The sequence below is a fragment of the Echeneis naucrates genome, chromosome 14 (assembly GCF_900963305.1).
Source record: "Echeneis naucrates chromosome 14, fEcheNa1.1, whole genome shotgun sequence".
NCBI classification, from domain to species: Eukaryota; Metazoa; Chordata; class Actinopteri; order Carangiformes; family Echeneidae; genus Echeneis; species Echeneis naucrates.
The window spans coordinates 14955566-14983050 of NC_042524.1; the positions used below are offsets into that span (position 1 = coordinate 14955566).

At 39.6% G+C, this 27485-nt stretch overlaps 1 protein-coding gene across 1 annotated transcript in view; it reads right to left on the bottom strand.

Annotated features, from left to right (window-relative positions):
• The window catches only part of pcdh1a (protocadherin 1a), a 74105-nt gene that overhangs the window by 18309 nt on the left and 28311 nt on the right, over positions 1–27485 (bottom strand). Inside the window, exon 3 of the mRNA XM_029519880.1 lies at positions 2807–3026. Within this exon, the coding sequence (XP_029375740.1) occupies positions 2807–3026 (220 nt within the window). The remainder of the gene's footprint in view (positions 1–2806; positions 3027–27485) is intronic.

Sequence of the window (27485 nt, forward strand, 5' to 3'; positions counted from 1 at the left end):
TGTCGTTTCATTATTAGTCATATACGATATGCTATATACATACCAACTCTTAGCACTGATATACTCAATATTTGCATGTCTTGGAAAAATAAATTGCACAGACTGAGGTGAATCTGCTCTGGGACATCCATCGAGCCCAGACTTCTGCAGCTGACCCAGTTCCAGTCGAGTACAGTTAAGGTCTGACTGATTCCTTAATTTACCCCAAAATGGCTGATGAACTATACATTACTCTCCACAGTAGATGGCTGACATTCTCAAAATGTAGATTTGGTGCTGCCAAAGTTCAAATTGTATAACAAAACACATCGATGTCGATATTTCCAGGGCCAAGTGATGCAAAGGCTGACAGTGTGGGATACATACAGTGCGTTTTATCCAACTTAAATGGAATGACACATCATGCTCACCTCCCCATTTTTTGCCTGTCACTCATCTCCACTGCAATGAATAAAACTCAGCACCAGTACAACCTGTCACTCTGTCACTCAATTGCTTAAAAAAAAATAAAAAAAATAAAAAATCACGTCACTATTGAGGTGGAGCTGGGGAGGAATTCCTCCGTCTGGTTTGATTTTTCTGTCTAATCCTTCATTTTATGTGGGCTCTCAGTTATCTCCCTGAAGTGGGAATCACATTTTAATTAGGTCTATCTTCAGTTAGCGGTTCATCTTTGCATCTTCCTGTCCTCTGAGCTCATCCTATGGGTTTAGTTCACTTGTCAGAGACACTCAGTCCCCGCTCCCTGTCACAGTCTAACATCTCCCCCATCTTGTGCCATCTTTTCATTCTTTAACTGCTCCATCTCCACTCCCAATCCTGTGTTCTTGCTGCTGACAACAAAGAGCACCCTGTGTAACAAAAACCTTGTGTTCTGCAGATGTGAAAAACACAATAAATAGATACAACAAAAAAACAAAAAACAAAAACAAAACAAAAAAATGCATATTTTATAGACCGTAGTGAGCAAATGAAAAAAAAAAAAAATACTGTTGGCTCTTGGGCTAAAAACAGCTATCCTTCATATGGGCCAATAAAAACTTTATCATTCAGGTATTAAATGAAATGTTAAGCTATTTCTGACCTTTACAAGGCCATAGGGAACAGCAATATTGGCAAGACTTCTACACAAAAACAAAACCTCTTGTCCTTGGACTACAGTGTAAATAATTGACATGAACTAATAAACAAAAAACATTTGCTATGGAGATAAATAAGCAAGCTAATGAGATCCAACACCATTACTGACTAAATGGGCAATGTATCACAATGAAAGACGCTACACTAAGTACAACTTTGTCAGCTTCTGTTTTTGTATGATAGTGACACATTTTAGGGTTGGTTCTGTGAGATTTTCCAACCGGGAGTGCTTGAGAAGGGGCAGCACGTCATAGTGGTTAGCACTGTTGCCCCACAATAAGAAGGCCGCAGGTTTGGTTCCCGGCCTGGAGCCTTTCTGTGCAGAGTTCGCATGTTCTCCCTGTGCTTGCGGTTTCCTCCCATCACTCAAAGACAACATGTTTGGGTTAACTGGTGACTCTAAATTGTCCATAGGTCTGAGTGTGAGTGGTTGTTGGTTTCTGTCTGTCTTGGTGTGTTGGCCCTGTGATGGACTGGTGACCTGTCTGGAGTGTCCTCACCCAATGTGAGCTGAGATTTGGCTCCAGCACTCCCCACAACCCGGGAACGGTAGAAGACAAATGAATGAATGAGTGCTTGAGACTAAAATGTTAGCTCTTAGCTGAAAAAATAATATCCACAAATGTGTCAGCAGTTTGAATGCACAGTTCCATTGACAAAATGCACATCTGTGTACTTTTCACTTTGACAAAGAAACTATCCGAGCAAGTCCTTGGCGACACACGCCCCATTTTGTACAGGGCAGTAAAAGCCTTATTACTCACCTCTAATACCTCTGTGTCCCATGCACAAAAGGCAAAGATAAAACACACTTTATTACAACAGCCTCATGATCTAAAAATATGAGAAAAAAAAAGAAAAGTAAGATGCTGAACGGGAGCAACAAGAGATCATTCCATAAGAACCCAAAGAGCAGTGCAATGCAAAAATACTACAATGAATAAAAATGCACCATGTATCAGTTATCATAGTGTGTTGCAAGATAGCTAATGATTTGTGTTTGGCAGCTTAAGGCAGCACAGTTGTTGGCAGTTGCATTGCAGGTACAGCATTGGCTGGGATTTTCTTTTTTTTTTCTAATATAGACCTGTGCTGTGATAAACAACGGTCACCCTGTGGATTGATTCCTGGACCTAGAAATTATGGCTCATGCACACCTAAGCTGCAGTGCAACTTTGGTCCAATACAAGGCAAAAAAAAAATAAAAAATAAAAAATGCTCAGAGTAAACATTGTGTTGTCTGCACAGATGTCATGGTTCGGATTTATTTAGAGGGCAAATGCTCCATTAGTTGGGCTTTTTAATTAGCACACTTGTGAAAGAGGGTCATTAAGGATGTCTGACAGAGGACCTGCTGATGAGGAGGATGGAAACACTGCTAACTCCAGCCCTGATATCACACACACACCTACACACATGCCCACGCAAAACACCTACACAAACACAGACCTGCTTAAAAACCAATACCACTTCACCAAGTCATCGACAAACACAACAAGTCAGCGTCACGGGTGCCACAACATTTCCACTGTAAAATGACCACAGAGCACAAACAAATCCCCCAGAAATGTGTCTGTTGGCAACAACACCACGACTACTAAAGGCATTTACATTTAAATACATATTCATAGAGAGTCAGACAGAACGGAAAGGATTGTCACTGTACCATTTTCAGGGTGTTCGGTCTCCCCAATGCTGCCATCTGGAGTGGTTCTCTCGTAGTGGTCCTCAGGCAGGGTCAGGGGTCCGATGCGAGGACCAGACGATGACTTGCTGCTGGGAGTCTCTGACTCCTCCAAACCGCTGTCATAGTAGCTGTGCTGAGAGGCATCCTGCAGGTCTTGCACAGGGTTGGTGGTCGAGAAGGTCACTCGCCGATGGGGATGCTAAAAAACAGACAGCAAATGAATTTTTTCAGAACAAAGAAAATATTTCTAAGCTTCAGTTTCTTACTTTTTTCTTGATGTCACCATTACAGCTCAACAGTCTTCTATTCAAGATTACTGTCTGAATTTTGCTGCTCTCCTAAAGTTCGCTATTCAAAAGTCAGAAAATAGCATTAAATATGAAACACTTTTAAATATTAAACAGCCTTTTGTACTATTATTATTCCAGATATTATATATGGTAGAAACATATGAACAAAGTGAATAAGTAAATTATAAACATTTGAAATGAATTGAGTCAAAACTACACACTGTAAAAATATCTCTTAATAAGGGGCTAGTTTTCAAGTTATCTCTGGGTGACAATCCGGTATAAGCAGAGACTGATTAACATCTATCTGTATATAGTTATATATAGTTATTATAGCGATAAATAAGAGGATGAGATGTATGCATACAAACTTGTGTTTAATAATACGTCTACAAATATCATATGTATATTTTAGTGAGAATGATGACATGTTGCCACTGTATGTGCCATGAACAGGTGCCGATCCACAGTGCGGGAAGGAAACATGTATATTAATGTTGTCAGTTTTCCTTCTTATTAAGGGTGCCAGATGGAAGTGACACAGACATCATGTTAAAAAATAACAGTGGAGGGTGGCTGTAGATCGTAACATCAATATTTACACTCAGTACATTTACTCAGGTAGGGTAAGACTCTGTGTGTAGTCGATGTATAAAGACATTCCAAAGCCTTCATGTGGACTTGAGGGCAAACACTATTGGAGGCACTTAGAGATGTCGAGAACGAGAATCCAGAGAGCGCTATTACTGATGTTACTGTCATTATTAGTCAGTCAAAAGTGTCATTTTCTAAATCTTCCACTGCCAAATAAATTCTGATGACAATGACTGGTACACTAATCAGTAGCCCCAGTGAGCTACTTCCTATCTCCATATTTTAGCTTTTGATGTTTAACCTAGCAGAAAGTTAGACGATATTTTTGCACTTTAACTAAAAGCTGCTCCCAAGGAGATCTAAATAAGACTAGTAAAAAGAAAGACGAGAACTGGAAATGTATTTTGTGACATTCACAGTTTTGCCAGCCTTAGAATAAATTATTGGATCTGCTCCCGTTGTTATACACTGATGAGATTTGATGAAAGATTGGGCGATTAAATGAATGAATAAAAAATACTGATGAGATCCTGAATCTGATATTTTGAGGGGAACAGAGTGGCATTGTAATAAATCATTCGAGTTCACACCCTTTATCAAATTGAATGGCTTGTAAATACAGTTAGGAGACCATTAAATTTCCTCTTCCAAAGATCAGTTTACTAATGGCTACTTACCACCGATCCACAACAGAAAGATGACTCCTTACAGTGTGCATGCAATTGCACTCTTCCCCCAACCCCCACACATGAGCACCTCTTGTAAAAGTCAGGAAAGCACTGATACAGCAGAACAGGGCAGTATCTGCTGCACGAGTCAGTTCTGATCGATACCAGGGGACTGTGCTTTCTAGCATTCGACCACTTTTCTGGCAAACAAATCCATGCCAGCAATAATTCAAACCATCAGCCTTTTAGTACGTACACACCAGATACTGAGAAATGCTTTTAGAGCTTAGGCAAAAGCTATCAAAGCTATGTTGTTAATACTATTAGTGGGCTTCAAAATGTTCCCAGAAACCTGTCCCGCTCCCCATCACTGCAGTCATATTTTTCTAACTGCACAGGTGCATTTCTTGGTCTCTCATCTAAATAATGATTACTTGAAGTCTGGGGTCCATCATGCTTTTTTTTTTTTTTTTTTTTCCCCCTCAGTACTGCCTCTGCATCATCACATCAATAAGTCATACAGCGCACACTGTCCCCAAATGGTCTTGGACTTGATTCTGACTCTGATACCTGTTATTTGTAACAGAACTTTGGGTGCATTTTCAACCACAAGTGACAGAGAGGTGAAAAAAGTCATCAAAAATCAAAACAATGGATTTCTGCTCTGTTGTTTGTGTTAGTGATTTGTATGCTTGTCTGCAAAGTGAGAAAAGAAGAGTGATGGGAGGTTTGGGGAGGCTAAAAATATGACATTGTTTTTCTTTTTAACATGCTCTTTGACTAGTCACGTATCCTTGAACATTAAGTGTGAAAATGTGCCCATCAGTCACATGTTAAACGCACCATTTGCATAAGCACACGTTTATCTTATTTTCAAGAGGAATTCAAATTACACTGATTAATTTACTTGAAGGTGTGAAAATATCACAATGTGAAAAAGCCAGACAATTTTACTCTTGCTTATGTTTTACTTCATTAAATTTGCTGTTGCAACTGGTTATTTCAATTGTGATTCTTAAATATGATTGGAGGCCTCTGAGATTCCATGACTATTTAAATGTGAGGGGGCATTTACTTGTTTAAATATGGATTCTTGCTTAAACTTCTCCTCAAGGCATCACTCCAGAGAGTCAGCATGTTTCCTGGGTATGATAACTAGCTAGGGCTGCAGAGATGGGAAATAGATTCTCCTTTTAGTCAGAGCACAAACCCTTTGCCAGGCCTTGGGGGCTGCAGGGATGCGGCAAGACGGAAGGATGGAAAGGGAGGCTGAGCAGGAGTGGGGAGTTGGTCAGGCAGACACGGGCGACGCTTTGGCTGGAGGGGACAAGCAGAAGGATTAGATTCTGGGGGACTGGAGGCGGGAGAGCGGGATTGTTTGGACATTGTGGAAGGAGTAAGAGGCTATGGGGCTGAGAATGAAAGAGGAGACAATTATGATGACATCTGAATTCATAACACCATTTGGATTGGGTTGAAATAGCCACGTTTATAAGCATAATATTACAAGCCCAAAGCAGATGGCAAGATACAGCAGGATTCTGTCTTTACTAGGGGACCAAAACACATTTTAATACAGTCATAAACAGCAATCATCCACTGCCTACCTAGAGATCCTGCAGCTCTTTGTAGCCCAGTTTTTGTTTTTTTGGCTGTTATTTCTATAAAATACAGAGGCAGTATAAACTGTATTATTTAACCTCCTACATGTTCAGAGCTGAGTATTTCCATTGATTGGGCCAAAAAGCCTTACAGACAAGCTGATGGAGAGAGATTCATTACAAAGGTTATACATTGGTATAACCAGCTGTCCTCCACTGCATTAAGTTAATAAAAATAGATTAACAATGTCCACTAACCTATTCTCCCACTATTCTATCTCCTTGGATCTGATACTTTGAGCATAACACACTAACAAAATATCGTGCCCACACCAAATGGCAACATATGTCTGTGCTTCCTGTCGGCTGACTCACAGGTACATAAGGTTTACAAGAGAATAAAAGGGGGATTAGTTCATTCTCATACGAAAATTTAAATATGGCTATCTCTCCAGCTGTTAATCAATTTAGAGCTTTTGTGATTGATGGCCATGTAGATCATGGATACTTCCTTCTTTATGTGGGTAGTGCAATTTCTGGTAGTAGTCAGTTAAACTTTGCTGCATTTTTAGGCGACAAAATATCACATAAACCATTCAGGCACTTTTTGTTGCAGCAAGGAAAAGGATACATTAAAAGCCTTTTCGAGACGCTTTTATGTGAAGTTGTTGTGTCAGATTGTAGCCTTTCTTAAATAACAGAACTATTGATGTTATGAGAAAACATTTAAAGGAAAAGACACTTGAGTTCACATGAGTGACACCTCCTTCCCCTCTCATTCTTCCGCTGATTCCAACAAGGTAAAACAAAGAATCGCCCCCGTGCATGAAGTCTCTATCTATCAGGACGGATTATTAAGAGACTTCAGGTCATATCAGATATGGGAATTTCTGATATTACATGATATGACGTAGCTTATCACTTAACAACAGCAGGTCAGGGTGTAAGTGATAGCAGATAATTATAAGTGACGGATTATGTGATTTAAATTTATGAGTTTGAACCTTCAGGAAAACCAGAAGCCTGCTGGTGTGAACTTAAGGCTACATATTAGATTACGTAGAGACTGACAGCCCATATCAGATTTATGGGACAGTGAGGCATCACAATGAATATTTCATTCATCAAATCAGATTTATACTACACACATGGGTGCTTCGATGTCTGACCAAAAACCTGTCTTTTTTATCACTTTAAACCTGACACATAATGGTGACGTCATGTCCTGAGAGCTGTTGGGCCTGTTAGCTGACTGTGACTGCTAAAGAAAAACATGTATCAACCGCCTCTGTCACTAATGTTGTCGGGTGTGATGGAGGACTTCTACACTGAGACTAGATATTGCTATGGTGTGAAGAGGAAGAGGATACATCTCCATTATTCACCCAGCCTGCAGCTTGCCATTTTATGTCTGCATTGAAAAAAAAAACAAAAACGTATATATCGTTTCCACAGCAACAGACACAGATGGGTTATCGTTAACACTTATATCTAATCACTTCCAAATAACAGTGCGGACAGTCTGTCCTTAAGATTGGATTTAAAAGAAAAAATTATCTAGTTGCCTGCAGCTTTAATGAAGGAATGAAAAGGGAATCCTGGGACAAAAAGCTCTGCCGAAGCGACACAGAGAGCATTTTGGTGACTGTGGAGCTTCTCTATTGCCACTGCTGATTTGCACCACTGATTTCCGATGGGACAGCAGACCCCACTGCTGTTGTGCTCCTCCCTTAGCACAGAGTATAGGTCCATTGTGAATGCCCTGGAGCTACCTGACACCACTCTGCCGTCAGGTGCCCTGTCATCCAGCCAAGCCTCACTGATTGCCAGCACACAGGGCTGCTGGTACTTATGCAGATGGGAAAGCTTTTCCATCTTCTTTGCCTCTTTTTGAGCAGACTTCCAGCAGAGCTGCAGGTAAACTCCATGCAGTGTTTGAATCTCTGCCTCATACAGCCAAGTTTGTGTTTCTGTTTTGACTGATCTTTGTGTAAACATTTGCTGATAAAACTAGTGACGTCATTGTCAAAACTCAAACTACCTTGTCGAAATAATTCCTTGGTATTCTGTGTCTCATAACAAGTTGCACCTTAGTGACAGAAACTGAGAAACTAGACAGTGTTCATGTAGTGTAAATGTAGCATGGATTGGCAGACCTGTCAAGATAATAATAAAATGGAATAACATAATATAGGATACAATAATAATATGAAAAAGTAAATGTAGTAAAATATGTATAAATGTGTGCATATCTACTTCATGCCACTCTGATTGCATCTCTATTATTGTTGACTGACTGCATGCGATAATATATCTGGACCAAAGTCAAACTGCATCAGTTATATATATATATATTGCACATTTACACATATTACATAATACACATTTTCTTTCCTTTCCATATTTATTTATTTATTTGTTTCCCAATGGGAAATAATGACATATGCCAGATTGGTGCAGAATTGTAATAATAGATAGTCATGCTGCCTATTTGTTATGTTACAGTCTAAAGCAGCAGATCCGTTTTCTGATCTGTAGCGCAATGCAATCATGTCTCTGAGCTATGTCGGTTCCCTCCATCTCATGGTTTGGTTTTCGTTGTGATTTGCATTCTCCAATCTGAGATCTTTTGCAGGCAGGAGTGTCCCTTTTCAATCACGTCCATTCAGTTGAATGCAGCACAGGTGGATTGCAAATGAGGTATCAAAACATTTAAAAAGTATGAAGACCAATGGAAGTACACTTTTGAGTGTCATAGTCAAGGATATGAATAGTGATTCTGAATACTTTCAGTTTTTCCTTTTTACTACATCAGTGAAAAATATTCTCAGTATTATTGTGGAGTATTGAGTGACGATCGATTTAAAAGATTCTAGCAGTAGACTGCAAAATAAAAAACACGAAGAGAAAAAATGAAATGAAACACTTGCTGAATGGACTGTATATTTCATTATCATGTTACATTGTGTGTTTCTTTTTCTTTCAAAATCTGAAATAATCAACAATAGAGCAAGTGCCAACCATTCTATCAAAGCAGAATGTATTGTTGTTTTCAATGTTCAGTGGGTAACAAGTAATTTGTCACAGTTAGTTTGTTGGCAGATGTTTTTCTTTAAATTTTTTATTACACAGTGGTATTGTTTCTGGTGACTCACTGTGACCAGAGAAAATGCTGAATATTCAAAAATTCTGTTGCAGAAGCAAAAACACACCAAGAGCCTGAGTGTCATAACTTTTGACAAAACATGAATAGGGTTTAAAACAGCATTAACACAATCATGGCAGGGTTGTGTGGCAACGGCTGACATTTGCAAGTAGTCGTAAAAGAAGAGTTTTGTTATATTGCCTTTTCGTCCTCTAGTAAAAGTGAACCATATATAATATTAGATGCTTCAGACTGTAAAGGATGTAGTGCACATGCTTGGAACAGACATGTGAAAAGAAGTGTGCAATAAATACGAGGTGCGTTTCATTTAGTTGACAATGGAGTGTAGTAAAGGAACCTTAGCCCCGACACCTGTAGTGGACTCAATGGGAAGATTTCAACTTTTGAAACAGCAAAAAACCTATGTGGCCCTGTTTATCAATCCTGATCTCAGGTATATCATATGTGTACTCGAGCTGAAAGCCAGAATTTTCCCTTTTGAATCTCAGTTATGTGTCTCTCAGATATTATGAAATGGGTTTCCTGCCCATGTTAAAAGAAACGGCTGTCTCAGTGCCCCTGTGATATGAAAAATTCAATTTAAAAGGATGAGAGAAAGAATGGTGCACGGCCTATTTTCATTCCCCCACACTGAGAGATATGAGAATGATGTCCTATTGTGTGGAGGAAATGATGCCAATCGTACTGCAGAGAAATTCCTTCATAATTCAATTCAATTTCTTCTAAATCCCGATGGCAAGCTCCTCTGCCAAAGAGCAGCAGAATGACGGCGACAAAAAGGGAGGGCTGAAAACTAAGATGGAAGAAGAGGGACTAAAGACTGAGACTGAAACAATGGGGAAGTGGAGAAAAGTCACAGAGAGCAGCTAGATACACTGAAAGGTAAGAGGAGGAGACAGCGAAACAAAGTGGCGGGGGAGTGGGTAGAGGAAAAACATTTTAGTAATGATTAATTTTGATTACTGTGGCATTTTAAGTATAGCTAACTAATTATCCCTAATTACTTGGCTGAAGCGTCTGACATCGGGAAAGGAAGCCTTTTTTCAGATCTAACTGGACGAGCTACAAAGTTTAATGAAGTACTGTTCACCCTGACACGCTGGTGTATGGAAAGCACTTCTGTAGTAAATGCATCTTTTGTTATTCAAAGTGTGGCATTAGTTACAAAGTGTGCATCTTTGACAGCTCGAGACACTTCCCTGCAGTGTGCGAGCAGGAATTTCCATTTCGTTACAGTGTTTGTGAGTACATCCTGGCTCTGGCATTTTAGGGCGTGTATGTAGGAATCAATGAGCTGCTGCCTCTGAAGGCTCAGAAAAAATGAGTTGCACCAACAAATATGACAATGAAGAAGTGCACCTCTCAGTGTATGCAGCAAGCATAAAACCATAAAGACTAAAGCAGTTGAGAAGGAAATGCATATGGAACTGTTTTTATTTTCTATTCCACCATTATGTCCCCCGTTCTCATCCCATATACTGTTCTCCCTCTCTCTGTGTCTCTCTCTACACGCACACACACCCACACACGCAGTTGTTTTTGTAGGTGCAATAGCTCCAAGGCAAGCAGCGTGGAATTGGAGTCTTCAAAGAGTCTTGGATTATCAAAGAGACACAGCTAGCAGAAAACTAGGGGACACACTGGAGAGGGGGAGGGAAGAACATAAGCAAGAGGCGGGGAGGGGGAAAGAGTGCAGAGGAGTCAGCATGGGTTTGGGTGGAGGATGAAGTGATCAGACAGTGGGATGGAGGGGGGGGGGTGTGATGGGTGGATAAAGAGCAGGAGTCCCTTTGTTCATGTACTGTAAATGGAGAGAAAAAAAAAAGGGGGCTGGAGTGAATGCATTAAAAAACAATCACATAGACCTTAATGGTCTTGATAGGCAAGACTGCATTCACATTCTTCACTGTCTGCGCTGTCATAGTATGGCGGAGTTTTTTTCTGCACAGAGAATATCGTATCAATGGGAGCACTGGCCTTGAAATACCATAATGTTGTCACAGTAAAACCAAGTAATACTGCAGCAGGACCCGCCATGTGTGAATATAGCTGCCACATCTAATGACAAATCTGACTGTTCACGCCATTCCATATGACAGGATGTAGGAGTGCTGGTGTGAATGCATGACCTTTTGACAAAAAGCTCTCCGTCACCCCCCCCGTCCCACAATGAGGTATGGATGTTGTTGCTTTTTGTTTTATTTATTTTATATTTTTTTGCATTACAAGCGATGACTGTATGGAACTGATTCTCGTCGGTCCCATGCTGTCAGCTGCGGGATATCATCCAGCAATGGTCCTGCCAGAGCTACCACACACAAACCTCCCACCTTCGCTGAACAAAATCAGGATAATTTGTGTGTGAGATGAGAGCATAAAAGACTTGGTTAAAATATAACAAAGTCCAAAAAGTTGACACAACTCCTCTGGAGAAAGAAAGATACTTGTGTGGGGGAAAAAAAGAGGTTTCCGTGCGTGTACCTGTTCAGCGATACTGGGGAATGCAATGACTTCTTTTGTTCTGACAGAGGCACCGGAGAGTTGTGTCTATGCAGCACAAACTCATGAACTCTTATCAAAAATTTGCACCACCGTGCCTCAAAGGCCTCGTGAGCAGATTTTCTGTGCTATTTTAATCGAATCAGTTAGTTAAGGCACACACAGACAGGAACATAGATAAACCCGCGAACCAAAAATGATATAATAGTAAAAAAAAACAAAAAACACACCTAATCTTGATCGCTGCTGCAGCTGTAAGTATTGTGACTGCACAGGTCTGTTAGTGTAACACAGGGTTTCCTCATTTTTTACTAATCGAATGATCATTTTGTCTTCTCTAGTTGAATTACAAATGATTCATGAGTTATTAAAAAAAAAAAAAATCTGTCTCTCTCTCTTTAGCGCTGCAGAGATGATGACTATAACACAATGCATTTTGATTGATTCTTGAGGTGTAACATGCGACAGAGGCCACTGTTGAGTTCACATAAGTGCCTGGAATCAACAGCGCAGCATAAGTTCGGTACAATGGGTAAAGCACCACAGAAGCCCAAATGCACGAGCCTACATTTCATTTGTTTGGTACAGTTTGTTCCACCCACTGTCATAGTTTCTATCTGAGGCACTCTCAACATGTAGTGTATTAGGGAGTAAAATGTGCTTGTGTTCTTTTTTTTTTCTTCTTTGCCCCAGTGATTGGCACATTTGGGTGATACCGGTGAAAGTCTACATGTATGGTGTGTTTCCGCACACGTACCCTACAACTGTCAAGCGATCCTGGCACACCACCCTCATTCTATACACTGCACACACTCCATTACTCTTATAGTTAGCTATTCTAGTTCCTGTGTGTCACTTTCTTTACTTGCCATGGTGTCACTAACTGAGTCAGACACCAATCAGATTGGGCTAAGCTTAGCATGGCATGTTGCTAACTTGCCATAGGCTTAAAGCTTAGCGTTTGCAGGTGTGAAATTCGGTTCCACGTTATGCTCATCGATCTTTCTGCGTGCATTCTACCATGTACGTCCGGAGCATATGTGTATGGGTGTATGTTAATTAGTTAGTTAATTGGTATTTTTCAGACATAATGAAATAAGATGGTGGAATGGGGGAAACACAAACGCAATATTCTTTTGGAGTCAAGAGAGATTTGGAGAGGAGGGATGAGCTTTAGAGAAGCCAGAGAAAGGATCAGTGGTAAAACTTAATTGGGAAGGGCATAGGATTAGAATTTTGATTGGTTTAGGGTTTAGATAGTGATGTCTTTCTACCGACACTTTCATTGTCTTAAACTGTGGGGACTGAATATGCTAATATGAATTAGCTCAGAGGGGCCAAAAGAAATATTACAGGATGAGCACAATTTGTAGAGTTGGGGGTTTATAAGCAAAGTGCCAATAGGCACACGGAGGAAGACCCGCAGCCCTGTCGGCTAACGCTAGGAACATGTATAAGCACACAACAGAATCAGAGGATAACAAAAGTTATATTCTCGCTTTTTCACAAGAGTGCTGCTGAAAATACCAACAATGATTAAAAAAAGTTTCTTTGGGATTTTAAACAATAAAAAGCCAAAGAATTTTCCATTTTCATCCATCCAACATCAGCCTCAGTCTAGCAACTTTTCAGCTTTAAACATTTCATTGGCACTCATTCAAATATTGTTGTTATCAAATATTAATAATATCAAAGATAATCATTTTTAAATCATTTTCCCTGCGTTGCTTATTTTTTCTTTGTAATGGGTCCAAGTCGCAGCTGACCAGATTCCTCTGTTCGTTTTAGCGACTGACCTCTCAGACTCTTAGTAGATCTTCTGACCCAACATTAACCCTTGGAAAACGAAGAAAGTTCACAGTCCAAATAATTTTAAGCACACCAGGAATTGGATTTTGAATACAACTGTTGCGGATTAGAAGCACTTTTTCATATACTGGATGCAGGGAAAGTAAGAATTAGGGAAGACTCTAGGAGGTAGATAGATGATTATAATGCTCGAATGGCCGGTCTATGTTTACGATATAACGAGGTCTTAAATGTGACCCTGTATGGAAGATTAGAGCTACGTCTTTCTATGTGCTTTATACTCTATACAATATGGTGACTTATGATGTCAAAGGATCTGCAAAGTGGCTCCACAGGACTACAGGTATCAGAAGTTGTCTTTATATGATGATTGGATATGTTTTCGAGAGTCATTTTAACTATGGTTTCACATAAAAAAAAAAAAAATGGTGACAGCGATTTGAACAGTGCCAGAAATATGGCTACACTTAAGAGCTGCTGAGATGTCTGACCTCAGTGGAATATTTTTGGTGGCACATATTTGCATTGTGTGGCTCTACACCTCTGAAATAAGAACTTCACTCCCTTCTTGGTGAAGCGCCTTTGGTGAGAGACAATCAGCACCGCACCAGGAGAAACTGATTTAATTGGCCGTGATAGAGGGCAGCCCCTACGCCAACCATGATATCTAATTTCTCTTAATTGGGCTTCAGTTACTGTGCTGCAAGTAAAAATTTTTTTTGCTCAAACCAAAACGATTTAATATTGATAACTTGAGCTGGAATCTGTGCTTGAAGAGTCCACAGTATTTCATGCCAACAGTGAGCTAAGTCAAACTTACGTATTAACAGAAATGTGTGGAATTGAGCCCCAAAGTTTGTCAAATTACACCTGGTCATGCTCAGTAATATTTCTGAGCAGATGCTTTAGTTGATTTGAAATTTGTATGTTTGGCAAAAGGAGAACGGTCAACTGCAGCTATACAGATATTCGTATATATCATTCATATTTATTTATTTATTGAAATAATGTCCTGTGGGCAAGTTTCCAAATCAATCTTCAAGAGCTGTGGTGTTAAACAAAACAGAATTAAACACAAGCAGATATTCAGGCCAATTCAAATTTAAAAGAATTACATGGAAGTTAAATCAATGGACCAATTTCCCACCATGCGGATGGTAAGGAGAACGAGGTCACAGAAGCACACTCATATAGAGCACGGCAATGCAAGCAATTGAAAATAAATAGAATATTTTACCCGCAGGAAGTTTTTTTTTTTTTTTTTTTTTGCATCAAACCCCAGCTATGTCTGACATGGATTACAGCTGATATTTGAAGTTTACAATACGTTTTCCAGTTGTTTTGTCTTGCAAGCAGTTGCTTCAGGTTCTGTGAAACTAATCAATATTTACTGTTTTTAAGCCCAGAGCAGAAGTTGCACAGTCACCACACAGTAATAGCTGTCTGTGGGCCAGTATACATTTTGCAAGTGTACTCATGTCAGCAAAGAACAGTAAGCTCAAGTGAACAAGGTTTACATCAAGCACCCACTTAGTTGTTGTGATACTTGTGTATACTCATTGCAGATTGTCAGTTAGCATTTTTAATGTAGCACCGTTTCGTACAATATTCAGCAAAATCAGCAACTTTCAAAGTGCTCCTGTGAAAGACATATTACAGCACAGAGTTAACAACGCCAGAAGGGAAAGATAGACAAGGAAAAGAAATGGACTGATGGGGGAAGTAAGGAATCAGACATGAGAGAAATTAATCCTCAATATCCAATGCCTGCTGTGTACCTTATTGCCTCTCAAACTTCCCATCTTCGGAGTTAATATCTTTATTGCTGCATCATCTAGGCGAGAAGCATGCACACGCTTCCATTTGTTTGAACTGGAATATAATTGGATTCGGAAGAGGGATGAAAAAGCCTTCAACCGTACTTAAAACTTTTTTTTTTCTTATTCCTCCCTGGCTATGTGTGCACGAGAGCATGCATGCTCAACACACGTGTGTGCTGCTATTAATAGCATCTCTCATGGTCTTACTTGTCTTGATTTGTTACCCACGCATGTGAGATATCCCGATTGGCAATACATTCCAAGAGCTGGACTATTTCAGAAGTGTGCCTACATTTCATTCTTGCTCCCAACGTAATCCTTTCAAGGCAACGGCAAGGCGAGATCTCAGGCTCCTCCATCTTATCAAGGAACTGAAAAATCAGGCTTAATTAGATTCACAGTGACCTTTTTCATCTCTGGATACAAGCGCCCAGTCACTGCCGAAGCAGGATGTGCTCTCTACATTGATCTTCCTGCAGACCCAGGGATTGAGAGGAGCCCAGCGCCATGAAATGAGGCAGAAAAACAACATATCAAAAATCAGCAGATGAAGAGATTACTCTGTTTGAGTGAGCTGCTCTGTGTGTTGAGGCCTTTAGGAGTTGGCGTGTTTTTGAGATGTGCTCTGTAATCCACCTACTGTATCTCAATCACAGTGCAAATAAACTCACACACACACACACACGCATCAACTCCTGCCCTGTTTCTCAACACCCATTTGCCAAACATGCACATATAATCCCACTGCAGTTCTCATTCCCAGATCATACCTTCAATTGCATCTCTTTCTGCATCCTGCCCAGCTCTCTCCCTCCTGCAGCGGCAGTCTGCAACTGAGCAATGATCTTCCTGCAGGCTTTAAACAAAAGATGACTTACTACTTCCACCCAGCCAGAAAGAAAACAGATACCCCGCTGATAAAGCCAGAACATACTGATCTGCCATTTCAAGGCAAAGGGAACTGCAAGGTAGACTCATTTATCTGCAAGAACAGATTATAAATATCATTAAGAAGACAGCTATTAAGATATCTAATCAAACTGCCTCAAGTATAATAACATAGGGAACATAGGGGGAGTATGAGCAGACTTTGTGCTGTTACAGTCTCTCCACAGCTTTGGTTATACTGTAGGAGGATACACGAGGCACAGTTGATATAGATATGGTATGATATCGACGACAGATTTGATTAATCCACTGATGAAATTTTGGTGGAGTGCTCCACAATGGGCTTGAGACAGAGCCCCAAAGCAGAACATCTAGTATGAATACTCTATTGCCATATCCTTTCAGAGCTCATTTGAGTCATATCTGACATATTTATGGCTCATCATGTCATATCGTAGCCATCAGAGTACAAGCACCATGAACCATTTAAATACTGTGGGCCATGCTGTCATCTCCTGTTAGTAACATATGTCTGATAGATGCCTAAGAAGAGGCACTCAATTAGATTTTTTTTTTTTTAAATTGATGCGGAGGAGCTCTGAACAAGAGTTGGTGAATTTACTTGCGGGAGTGATTTTGCAAGGAGGACAGTTTATTTGAATAAAAAAAGGGACTACTTTAAATTGAACAGAATGCATGAAGAATAGAGATACTGGAAGCATATGAAAATACAACAAATGGGAGCCTTATCTGGATAGAGAATGGTACAATATCTTTTTAAGAAGTTAAAAGTTGCACCCAAGAAATCTATAATGATCCTTTGTGTGCACCTTAACAGAGTTGCCTGGCAACAGAACTAGAGCTCTGCAGTGAATTAAAGTGTCAAATGAAATACATTTGTAATCCAAAGGCAACATGGATTAAATTTTAGACAGTAGGAGTGCCTCTTGGACAAGATTTCAATGGCAAAGGTGAGGAAGTGAATTGGAAAAAGGCAAATCATTTTCTGCACCTTAATAACTTGCAGAACATTAGCTCGCACCTGAACACAGGATGGTTAAATGAATACAAAATAAGTACAACTAATTAACTGCGCACTTTTTAAATGGACTGTCTACACAATGCAGTTATTCACCAGCCGCTAGGTGTGATCTATGAAATATCACAGGGGTGGACGAGAAGCTGATAAATCATGATAGCGTATAGATCAGTGTCATACCTCTTTCCTCTGAATTATTGATTAGCTCATACACAGAGCTGCTGTTTGAAAACACATTTCCTGATTGTATTTGGGCTCTAGGAGCTACTGAAAATGGACTCATGGAAAACAATGCTGCTAATATGCTTTATCAATGAACAAGCAAGACGGAAAATCTGAGAAGGGCCTCCCTTTCTTCCACCCCATCGCCTATCTGTCTCAAACGCCACACACACACACACACACACACACACACGGATAAACTGTTTTATAGGCAGACTGCTTATTTTCTGCTAAACAATGTTAAGCATTTACACAAAGGGACCCAAATGAGCTTCTGATTGAAGATAGCATCAGTGCCTAAGCAACCCATCACAGCCCCTCTCAATCCCACATATGCATGATTAATACATCAAACAACATCAATTCTCCTTCCTCTTCCACTTGTCAATGAGAACACACTCACGCACAGAATACAGACAAAGCCATGCACACACACACACAATTGCATACACATCCATGCACAGACAGACCCAATGTACCCAAATCCTTACAGGACTACTCATGAGCACACAGAGACTGCCCCCTCCATCATGGTTAATACATCAAACAGCATTAGCTTCCTGGATTCCTGAAGCTTAGACAGACACGGTTCTGACAGCCCATGATTCTTCACTGGCTGCCTCCCCCTCCAGCTTCCCCACTTTCTTTATTCCCTATGAAGTCTGTTTGGGTGGTTACAGAACATGCTGCCAAAATAGATTCACTTACGTATTACCTTTGCTTTTTGTAAGCTTGTATAATGTCATGTTAGAAAGCCATCTCTACAATGAGATGACAGTGCTGGAGCTTTAGAGGCTTGGAAGATGCAACAATAATAACCACAAGCCCTGATCAACAAACTCTTTATGTTTTCAGATTTCCACATCCTTCTGACATCAGCAGATATTTATAACCACGAATATCCAGGAGTCACTTTTGTACCGCCAGCGAAGCCTCAGCGAATCAACTGAGCAGGTGGCTTATTGGATCATGGGCTAATAAAATGAACATTCATTAGTATATCTTTAGCATAAAGTGCTTTGTAATTACCTCAAGAGGCCTGTTACCTTACAATGCAATCCTGCATTTAATCTCCATTGGATTTAATGGCGCTTCCAATTTGGGTATTGATTTGAACTTGATTTTCGAGATCAGAGCTGGTCTCTCGGCTGTATTGAAACTTAACCACGAGCAAAGTTTCAATTTTAGTAATCCTCCGCAAACGCTATTGACAAACTTTACATTTTTACCCATTTGATGCTTTCAACATCATATGAATAAGACTGTTCTTACCTTCAGTTTTCATCAGTCCTACTGTATAGTGGTTCAAAAATCTCTGAAAAAATGATAATATAAACTACACCATGCTGTTATCTCCAAGCTGGGAAGGTATCTTTGGTTATCTAATCTCATTTTAGAGGGAACAAGTGATTTATAAATGAGGCAGCAAAGACATACGCGCCGTCATTTTTCCACAATACTTTCATTGGCTTAAAGTAGTAACATTAAGGCACTTAGCAGATTGTTTCATGCTTTTGAATGGTATCCAATGACTATATATCCTAAGTAAATACAAAAAACCAAATGAAAAAGGTTTTGTGTGTTGTGGGTAGCCTACTGAGCTGCTGATAGTGTGGCTTAAGTGCAGGGGGACTCACATTTGATCTGCTATACTGCAAATCCTGAAAAAGAGGATAAAGAAGCTTTAAAATCACATTTACAGCAGCAGAGCAGCATCCCGCTGATAAATACAGATCATGGTATTTGACCCCGTCCATCAGTGCAGTGAAAGCCTTGTGGCTTCTGTACTACGTTCACAAACCAACCTTTGTCACTAAAAGAGGACTACACTTCAGTGACATGAAATAACAGCATCGACTTGTGAGAACTAGGGAACAATTGGGGGCAGGTCAACTATGACTTCGGAATTATCCAGAAATTTTCTGTGACCTTTTGTTTATATTAAAAGGTGTTTTTGATTTTTTGCTCTCAGACCTGTGTTGGATGCAGACGCTGCGGTGAAATATGTTGCGTCTTACAGATCGATCAGCTTCCTAAAAGCCAGCATGCCATATTTGTCCCCTCATAACATTCAACAACAACCTTAAATGTCAATACTGATCACCATCTGCTAGATGTTTTCAGTACTACCTGAAAGGAATTAACTTCACAAGATTATAGGACTCCGACGGCAGCAGGGACACGGATCATACTCCTCTCGCCATAGGCATATTCTTGTTTCCTGCACCAATAACACACAGTACACTTTGGAGATTTTCCTAAAGTGATATGAAATCTAAGCTCCTTTTTCGATCAATGTGCCTTGATGGACAGGAATTTTGACAAAGAGTAACAATGCTACTCACTACTATCTTGCAGATGATAATAGCTCATGCATATTGATATTTATCCCAACGGAGGTTTTCCTGTATAACTATGAATTCTTTGTGCTGTTTTCTTGGAGTGAAAATACTGTTCAGTCTATAATGAATTTTATTAATGGATATGGAAGTGATTTTAAAGGGCGGGTATTTGTTTCATCAGCCTTTAAGTGCCATTAATTGAGCATATTTTACTGTCCTCGCCATTTAATGAGAAGAAAGATGTGTGTATTGGCTCCGAACTGTCTGTGTGCATTCATTATGCACATTAATTGATCTGCTTTTGAAAAAAAATAAAAATAAAAATAAAAAACACAGCAGGAAATTTCACACAGTATAATTTTCTGAATAAAGTTAATTGGCCTGTACACAGAACATACTTTCTTTGTTTTTCAAATAAACATTCTCTACTTGGGAATGCAACCCCTTGCAGTTCGTATCACAGACACTGACATCAGCCTATCAGGTGGGAATTAAATAATTAAACTGGATGTGAAAGCATCATACATTGAGGAGCCGACATTTTCTGTTTTTTTTTTTTTCCAGGCAACAAATACATAGCATAGATAATTCAGAGGAATGTCACACAGTGGAGCATTTCCTGGCTCTGGTTTGCATTTCTTGTCCCTTGATAGACTTTTAAGAGAAAAAAAGGATCTACAATTCTAAAATAAAAAAAAAATATTACCTCCCTGCCCAAAATGCCCATGATAAACAAGTTCCAATCAAAGTACAAGAGACATATGTCAAATTCTGAGCTTTGCGATTATTCTTCAGTAACGGTTATGTATTAGCTCTAAAACGGTCCCTGGTATGAGCCTTTTCTGTGCTCTGTAGTGTTTCACATATTGATCCCCTGAATGTAAAAAATTCCCTGAGTAACTGAGCAAGAAACCCTGAGAGGTTTCGCCATGTCACTGAGCACAAGGAGCAGTTATAAAAACATTTATAGATACAGTGAGTTTAGCATAGCAGAGTCAATGAAAGTTGTCGTGCTTAATGTCTTGCAAACGTAGGAATAATGAGATCTTATTGACTTGCCATCCAAAATCTTTATAGCGTGAGACCTGCTGACTACTGGTTATATATGAGTCTTAATAGTTCAGGTTATTGCAGAAGGTACTTAAAAATAACTCACTTTCACACCACCTTGAATGCTGAAAAAGAAACACATAAAATTACAAAGTTATTGAGCATAAACACCTGATGGGTGTTAATATACAATACTGGTGTGGACTTACTCCTGGGTGAAAAGCCAATCTCTATTTATTCTTGATTTTAAGTGTTAATTACGGGTTTTTGAATGATGCTCCTACCTTGGAGTACAACATGATACTTCGGCTAATTGCTGAGATCTCCAGCTACTCTGACAGTAAAGCTGTCGTTTACAGCTCAAATCTCAGCTGATTTGCTGCCACTGAGTTTCAAAGCCTGAGATAGGCCTCAGATAGGCCCCAGTTGATAACCAATTTGTTTGATGCAGTGTACAACCAGTTAGGAATTCCTGCCTCCAACATTAGAGGTATGTGAGGAAAAGAATTGCTCTAGTTCCCTGTTGGCATTTTAGTGACATTATGATGTGAAACATCCCAACGTCCCTGGTGAGTTGAGCATATATGTTCAAATAGAGGGGCGGTGGACAGGAAAAACATCTTCAGCAGCTCAAAGCCACCTTGTATCATCTTTCTCTGATCGATTGCTAAAGCGAAAGTGAAGGTGACCACCATGAATCAATACAACAAAATTAAATGTATGCTCTTTATTTAATCTTCACAAGGTTTCGCTCGTCTAATGATAAAAATGGGTTTTCACATTGTGACGGTTGGTAACGCTGATGGAAGCAAGGGCTAGGGAGGTTAACTTTTAGAGTAAATACAGTCATGGCAGCTTTTCACCAGTGCTAGAAGTAGTTTGTCATGCTTTTCCCCTTTCCAAAACTGAATGAGAACAGGCCTGAATGACTCATTGGCACTACAGTAGTAGGTTCCTGCTTTATTTATGAGAGCTGGTGGTTTTCTCCTGCGTCTCTCCTAGACCCGGTGATTCATGAATGGACTAGACAGACGGAGCCTGCAATTGTGGAGGTGCATTGGGAGCAGTGGATATTGAGGATTAATTTCTTTCGTGTCAGACTGTTATTCCCAGCCCCCATCAAATCCATCTCTCCCTCGCTCTCTATCTACAATGACTTTCCCATCTCTTACTTTAATAGTGTGAAGCACAATTATTTGTCCACTGCCTGACGAATGGTGTGAATATTACGACAGAGCAACGGTCTGATATACGGTGGTATGTATTATGTTGTTGTTGGTGGTAATGCTTTAGACACCACCAGTCAAATTCTGGCTTGTTTTTAAGCACATGCAGTGTTCCATTACTTGCATAGTGGACACAAGCAAACAGAATAGTGGGCTCATTATGCAGCAAGGTGATAAAATTGAAGATTCTAGGACATAATGAAACATGTGTCTGTCGGTGCTGCTGTAGCTTAGCTTCATTGTGTCCTGACTATGGCTGAATCTGGGCATTTTCCTCTTGTTCAGGTAATCAAATGGAGAATGCCCAAGCATTTGTTCGGCTAAAATGACAAAAGTCATGCCACATCCTGTCACAGTTGGAACTGGAATGACAGTTAGCCTGAAATATAGCTTGTGTCTCCAGTTTTGGAGACCCAGTAGGTGTCCAGAGGAATCTTTGAAATAGATGAATATGTCCTGGTTTCATCAGTATGTGTCCCCAGATATTCGTTTTTTGGCAGATTGTTTAATATTCCTTTCTAAGTAATGTTCCTTCTGTATCCTGACCCACAAAAATCAAACCATAAAACAAACAGCTATAACCCCATGTGGGGTGATTTCTGCAGCTGTTAATGGTTGCCTAACTGCTGACACGCCAGTCAATCACTACAGAAATAGTTTGAACTGTCCTCACGACATTGATTCTGAAACAGCTCCTGCTGTCTGACATGAGAGATTGCTGACATTTTGCATTTCACCTCACCAAAGAAAAATTGTTCAAGGAAGACCTCTAGCTAGAATCCCTTTGTCATCAGCTCATACTAAGGCAGCTCATAATATTCAGAAACAAAAACCACAAAGGTCAATTTTTTTTTAGTAACAATTTTTCTGTATTTAATTTCTTTATTCAAATGTGAACCCAACATACACAGTAGTTCTTTACTTCAGTTATTTACTGGTTGTGGATACAGATATCTGATGCACAGTTTGTCATTTTGGTCTTAGCCAAAATCTACCAGATCTAACAGAACGAAAGACTTTTAAAGGGTCCAAAACACATTTGCATAACCTATTGTATAAAAGAAGCAAGTGTAGACCTCGAAAGACTGATGGCACTATTTTCTACCAGCCCCCCCCCTCGGTGTTGTTATTAGATACCCTCTTGGCTGATCAATGTAGTAATTTGATTTATAAAGAACAAGATGTATTGAGCTTAGCAATTACTAATGGTTGTACAGAAGAACTGCAGAGAAGCTCTATCTGCATCCACAAAATGCCATTTTGTGCCACAGTGCAGCTTTGATCTGTGAGAAAACAGATGCAGATCTGTACACACCCTTTACATACTAATCCTATTTTGTAGCATAATCTGTTCTCTCTTAGTTCTCTCATAGTTCAGCAGTCTTCAAATCTTGTTATTTTGACTCCAGAGCATGACATAAAAAGTCTATCTACAATTTCAAAAGATCAAGGTTGCTCACCTCAGCTTCACATCTGCATTCAAACAATGTCAGACATTTCCTTGAAAACAAAATTTAAAAAAGTTATTTTAAGAATGAAATTTAACTGTGGAAAGGAGTGTTCAAGCTCTCTGATACACCTCTTTGGCACAGTTATTATTACAAGATAAGCTTCTGGCTTAGAGGAAGCTGGAGCTAACAACCCTCCAAAACAACACATTAGCATGTGCCTTTTTTTTTCTTATGTTATCAGGGTGAAAATGAAATATAAAAAGGTCCATTGCCTGCCACTATTTCACACCATTTTGCCAGGGTGCTAGTGGCTTAGCTGACATAAATAAATTTTTCACCAACAACCGCCCTGTGACTTGACCACTTGACCTTGTGATTATTTCTTCATCACACAGAAAGATTTGATGGGACAGGTTTAATTTTCAGTGTGAAAACACAGGAAAAATAGGCTGTGCCTGGAAAACCATCAGTAAATAAATAGGCTGGCGATTCTCTTCACAGACCAGGAGACTGCAAGAAAGACTCATCACTGTCAAACTATTATTTCTTTGAATAGCTATGATTATGTGACTGTTGGTTATGATACGGCTACAGCAGATAATGGTTGTGGAACTAGATTACCATTCTATGTTACTATTTAAGACGCCAGTGAGATTTGTTTTTGCTAGTTTCATGAACAAATAAGGAAGTCTTTCAGGTCCTGACAAAATTGTAAAGTCAGATGTCTAACTGTCAGTATAACTGAAATCGAGTCATTGTTTATAACAATGATTTTAACACCACTAAACTGCTTTGTGTGAAACTAAGTCTCCCATATGGATTGATATGTTAGTCCTACAGCTCTGAAAAAAAAAAAAAAAAAAGAATGTCGGATTAACCAAGTATCTTTAAAAGAATCGTTTCTATTTTTGAAAGATAACTCCCACTGGAAAGAGTAGAATGGCTTCCCTAAGTCTGCAGTCAGACCGAACTAAATAGCCAGGAGGGTTTTGATTGGGAAAAAAACCAACAGGACTTGTGGAGCCCTGGAGGTAACAGTGGGTTTATCATAAGATAAATATTAGAAGAAAGAGATGGAATAATTCCAACAGGCTTGATGGCAGCAGAACAACATGACCCAGCCACGCTTTCTCATCATGACATCTTCTTCTTTACAGCCAAGCAAATAATAAGACAGAATTTCCTTTCTTCTTCTTTCCATGTCTCACTCTCTTGCCCCAGCGCTCTGCCACTCACTGTCTGCGGTCTGCTGGGTGTAAGAGCACGTCTGACACATTTCCATTAGTGGGGAGACTATTCAATTACCATGGCTCAAGATATTTAAACCTTGCCAATTACTGAACATCTCCCCTTTAAATTATGCATACACGGAGCTGATAAGGTTGTGTGTAGTGATTTCTCCTTTTGACACATTGTAGAGTATTCTGCTGTGTCAGACTTGCTTCTTCAGAGAGGAAAAAGACCACATATTTGTTTAATTTACATCTATTCAGACCTTGGATTTAACTGTTACATTTAACGTCTCTCATCTGTATCCGCGAACATTGTAGACTAAAAGCTGTAGGCAACACCTGAAGCAGTGTTTTTCTCTGAGAAAAGTCTAAGGCTGAACAAATTTGCAAGGCTTTTTAATATATAGTCCATCATTTTATGGGTGGTGAGCTGCTGATACTGCAGTAGGTCTTGTGATCATAAAATTGCTAACGCTTAGTAGTTTTCTTAAACAAGCAATAATCGTTGGCTCTAATTTTCTTGATGCTAGATCCAGTGAACATTTTTGTGTGCGTGCTCTCCAAGAGCATCTGATCTCTTTCCTCGTATCCTAGCAACCCCCCTCCATTTCAAACGGTACAGTGGCTTTCACACATCCTCCTACTCGGCAAGCCCACATACTTCTCCCTGCCCTCTGTCTCTGCTCTCTGCACCTGACCCAATCCCCGGTTGAGCAGCTACCTCCTATCGCCTACCAGACTTTTTCTTCACCTTCACCCCAGCCCACTCATTGTTGTGCCTTTTTGCTGTACAGGCACACATAAAAAGCTAAAAAAGGTGCTCCTCCACTTCTCGTCTCTGTCTTCTATACATAAACTGTATAGTCGGGGGTTTGTATGTTTTATTCACTTTTGACACACGGAGTGCAGTGTGGTGAACAGCTCCGGAGATGGCATATGGTATGCCACTTAAGTGAATTTCCATTCTGTGACATCCCTGTGTTAAAAATTCATTCCTTCCTTTCATATTTCCATGGCAATGTCCATCCTCTCTTTCAAGCACGTGATGAAAAAGGGCAAAACCAGTGGTTTATGAGAGAATGACTGGACAAAAGTTGAAGAGAGATCTCTATTTTATGAGCTGTAGATGAGAGACAAAGTGAAAGTATTCATAAAAAAGGTGAAGGTACAGGCCAAAGCTATAAATGATCTGCCTGAACATCAAGATGATTAAATAACTTGATGAAAAAGTTTTGTTGGTGGCTGACTCACAATGGCTGTGTGATAAATGAATAATGCCATGCAGTAAAAGTGGGTATACAGATTATACACAGGTTATATTTTCAATTGTTCTAAATTATGATTTGTATAGTCAGAACATTTTTGCCTTTTCCTTTACAAGCAACCATTTTCTCACAGTGCCATTCAATAACTAACCATATAGCAACCATTGCTTTTAAAGGCAAAGGCAAATATAGATTAAACACAGATATATATAAAAAAAAAAAAAAGTTGTCTCATTGTCCTGCTACACAAGTGACCTACATGCCTTTATCAATACTAACAAATAAAACATATATTATTATATAATATTAGGAATTTATAGAATTTCAGATTCTACATGTAGATATGTATTTGTACACGTAAAGGACATTTAGACTGTATCTAATATAGGAGACCTTCAGCATCTAGAAATGGGAAGCAATGCAAACAAAGGGAGGGAGAGTCTACCTCCAGACTTCCAAACTGAGTCAGAGTCGGGGCACCAGGAAAACAAATGAGCTGTGTCATTTACTCGTTAGTCCTAATGACACAAAAACACACTGTGTCATTGCTTTCAGCCGATGTCTATGCGTAGTTTGATGTGTTTGTGTGCAACTTGAATGTGTGGGTCAACTAGCACGTACAAAGCGAGAAACAGAAGGTAATTGCTGACCTTAATGGTGAAATATCTCAAAAGCTAACAAGCAGGCAATTAGCATGGCTTTACACCACTGCCTTGGCTCTACATATTGCATCTTATACATACATATATTATACTATTTATTATTTTTGCATATTTGTGCTTTCATTATTTATACATTGCTACAGTGTTTCAAAGTGCACAGGCATGTTTCTAAATGTCAAACACATTTTAATGTGCTCCAGCCACATACGGTTATAAAGCCCAAAGAGAAGGGAGATCGCTTTTCAGGTTAATTCTTTCTTGATCCATTCGTTTCTGTGAGATCCACCTCCTGAAGCTCTGGGTATAAGCTTTGACCCGACTGATAACATTACAGGAACTCTTAATATTCAGAGAAAAAGCCGGGAGAAGAACTGGAATCAGTCCCAAAACGCTCGAGGCAGAAGAACAATTTGGACTTTGCAGAATTTCTGTGCAATAACAAAACATTTTTTTTTAACCAGATCTGTAAAAACTGGAGATCATCACAATGACGTCACCTTATCCTGGAGAAAATAACATACCAAAGGTCAATTTGAAAAGAAGAGATAGATTTCAGAGAGTTCAAAAACTGTGGCAAGGATATTTCTGCATTTCACCAAAGCTGGGCTCTTTGAAAACATTCTGTTGTTATGGGATTCTTGACATAATACCAAATGTCATCAAGATGTAGATTAGAGACATCAAGATGTCTGCAACGGGGTTGTGGCATTTATTAAAGACATATCAAATTTAAAGTCAATGCAAGGCATTTTTTTTTATCTCAACCTATTCAATCATCACTATTGTGACTGGCAGGAGAGAAACACTCTAAAGGCGGAGAGGCAAGGAAAAGAT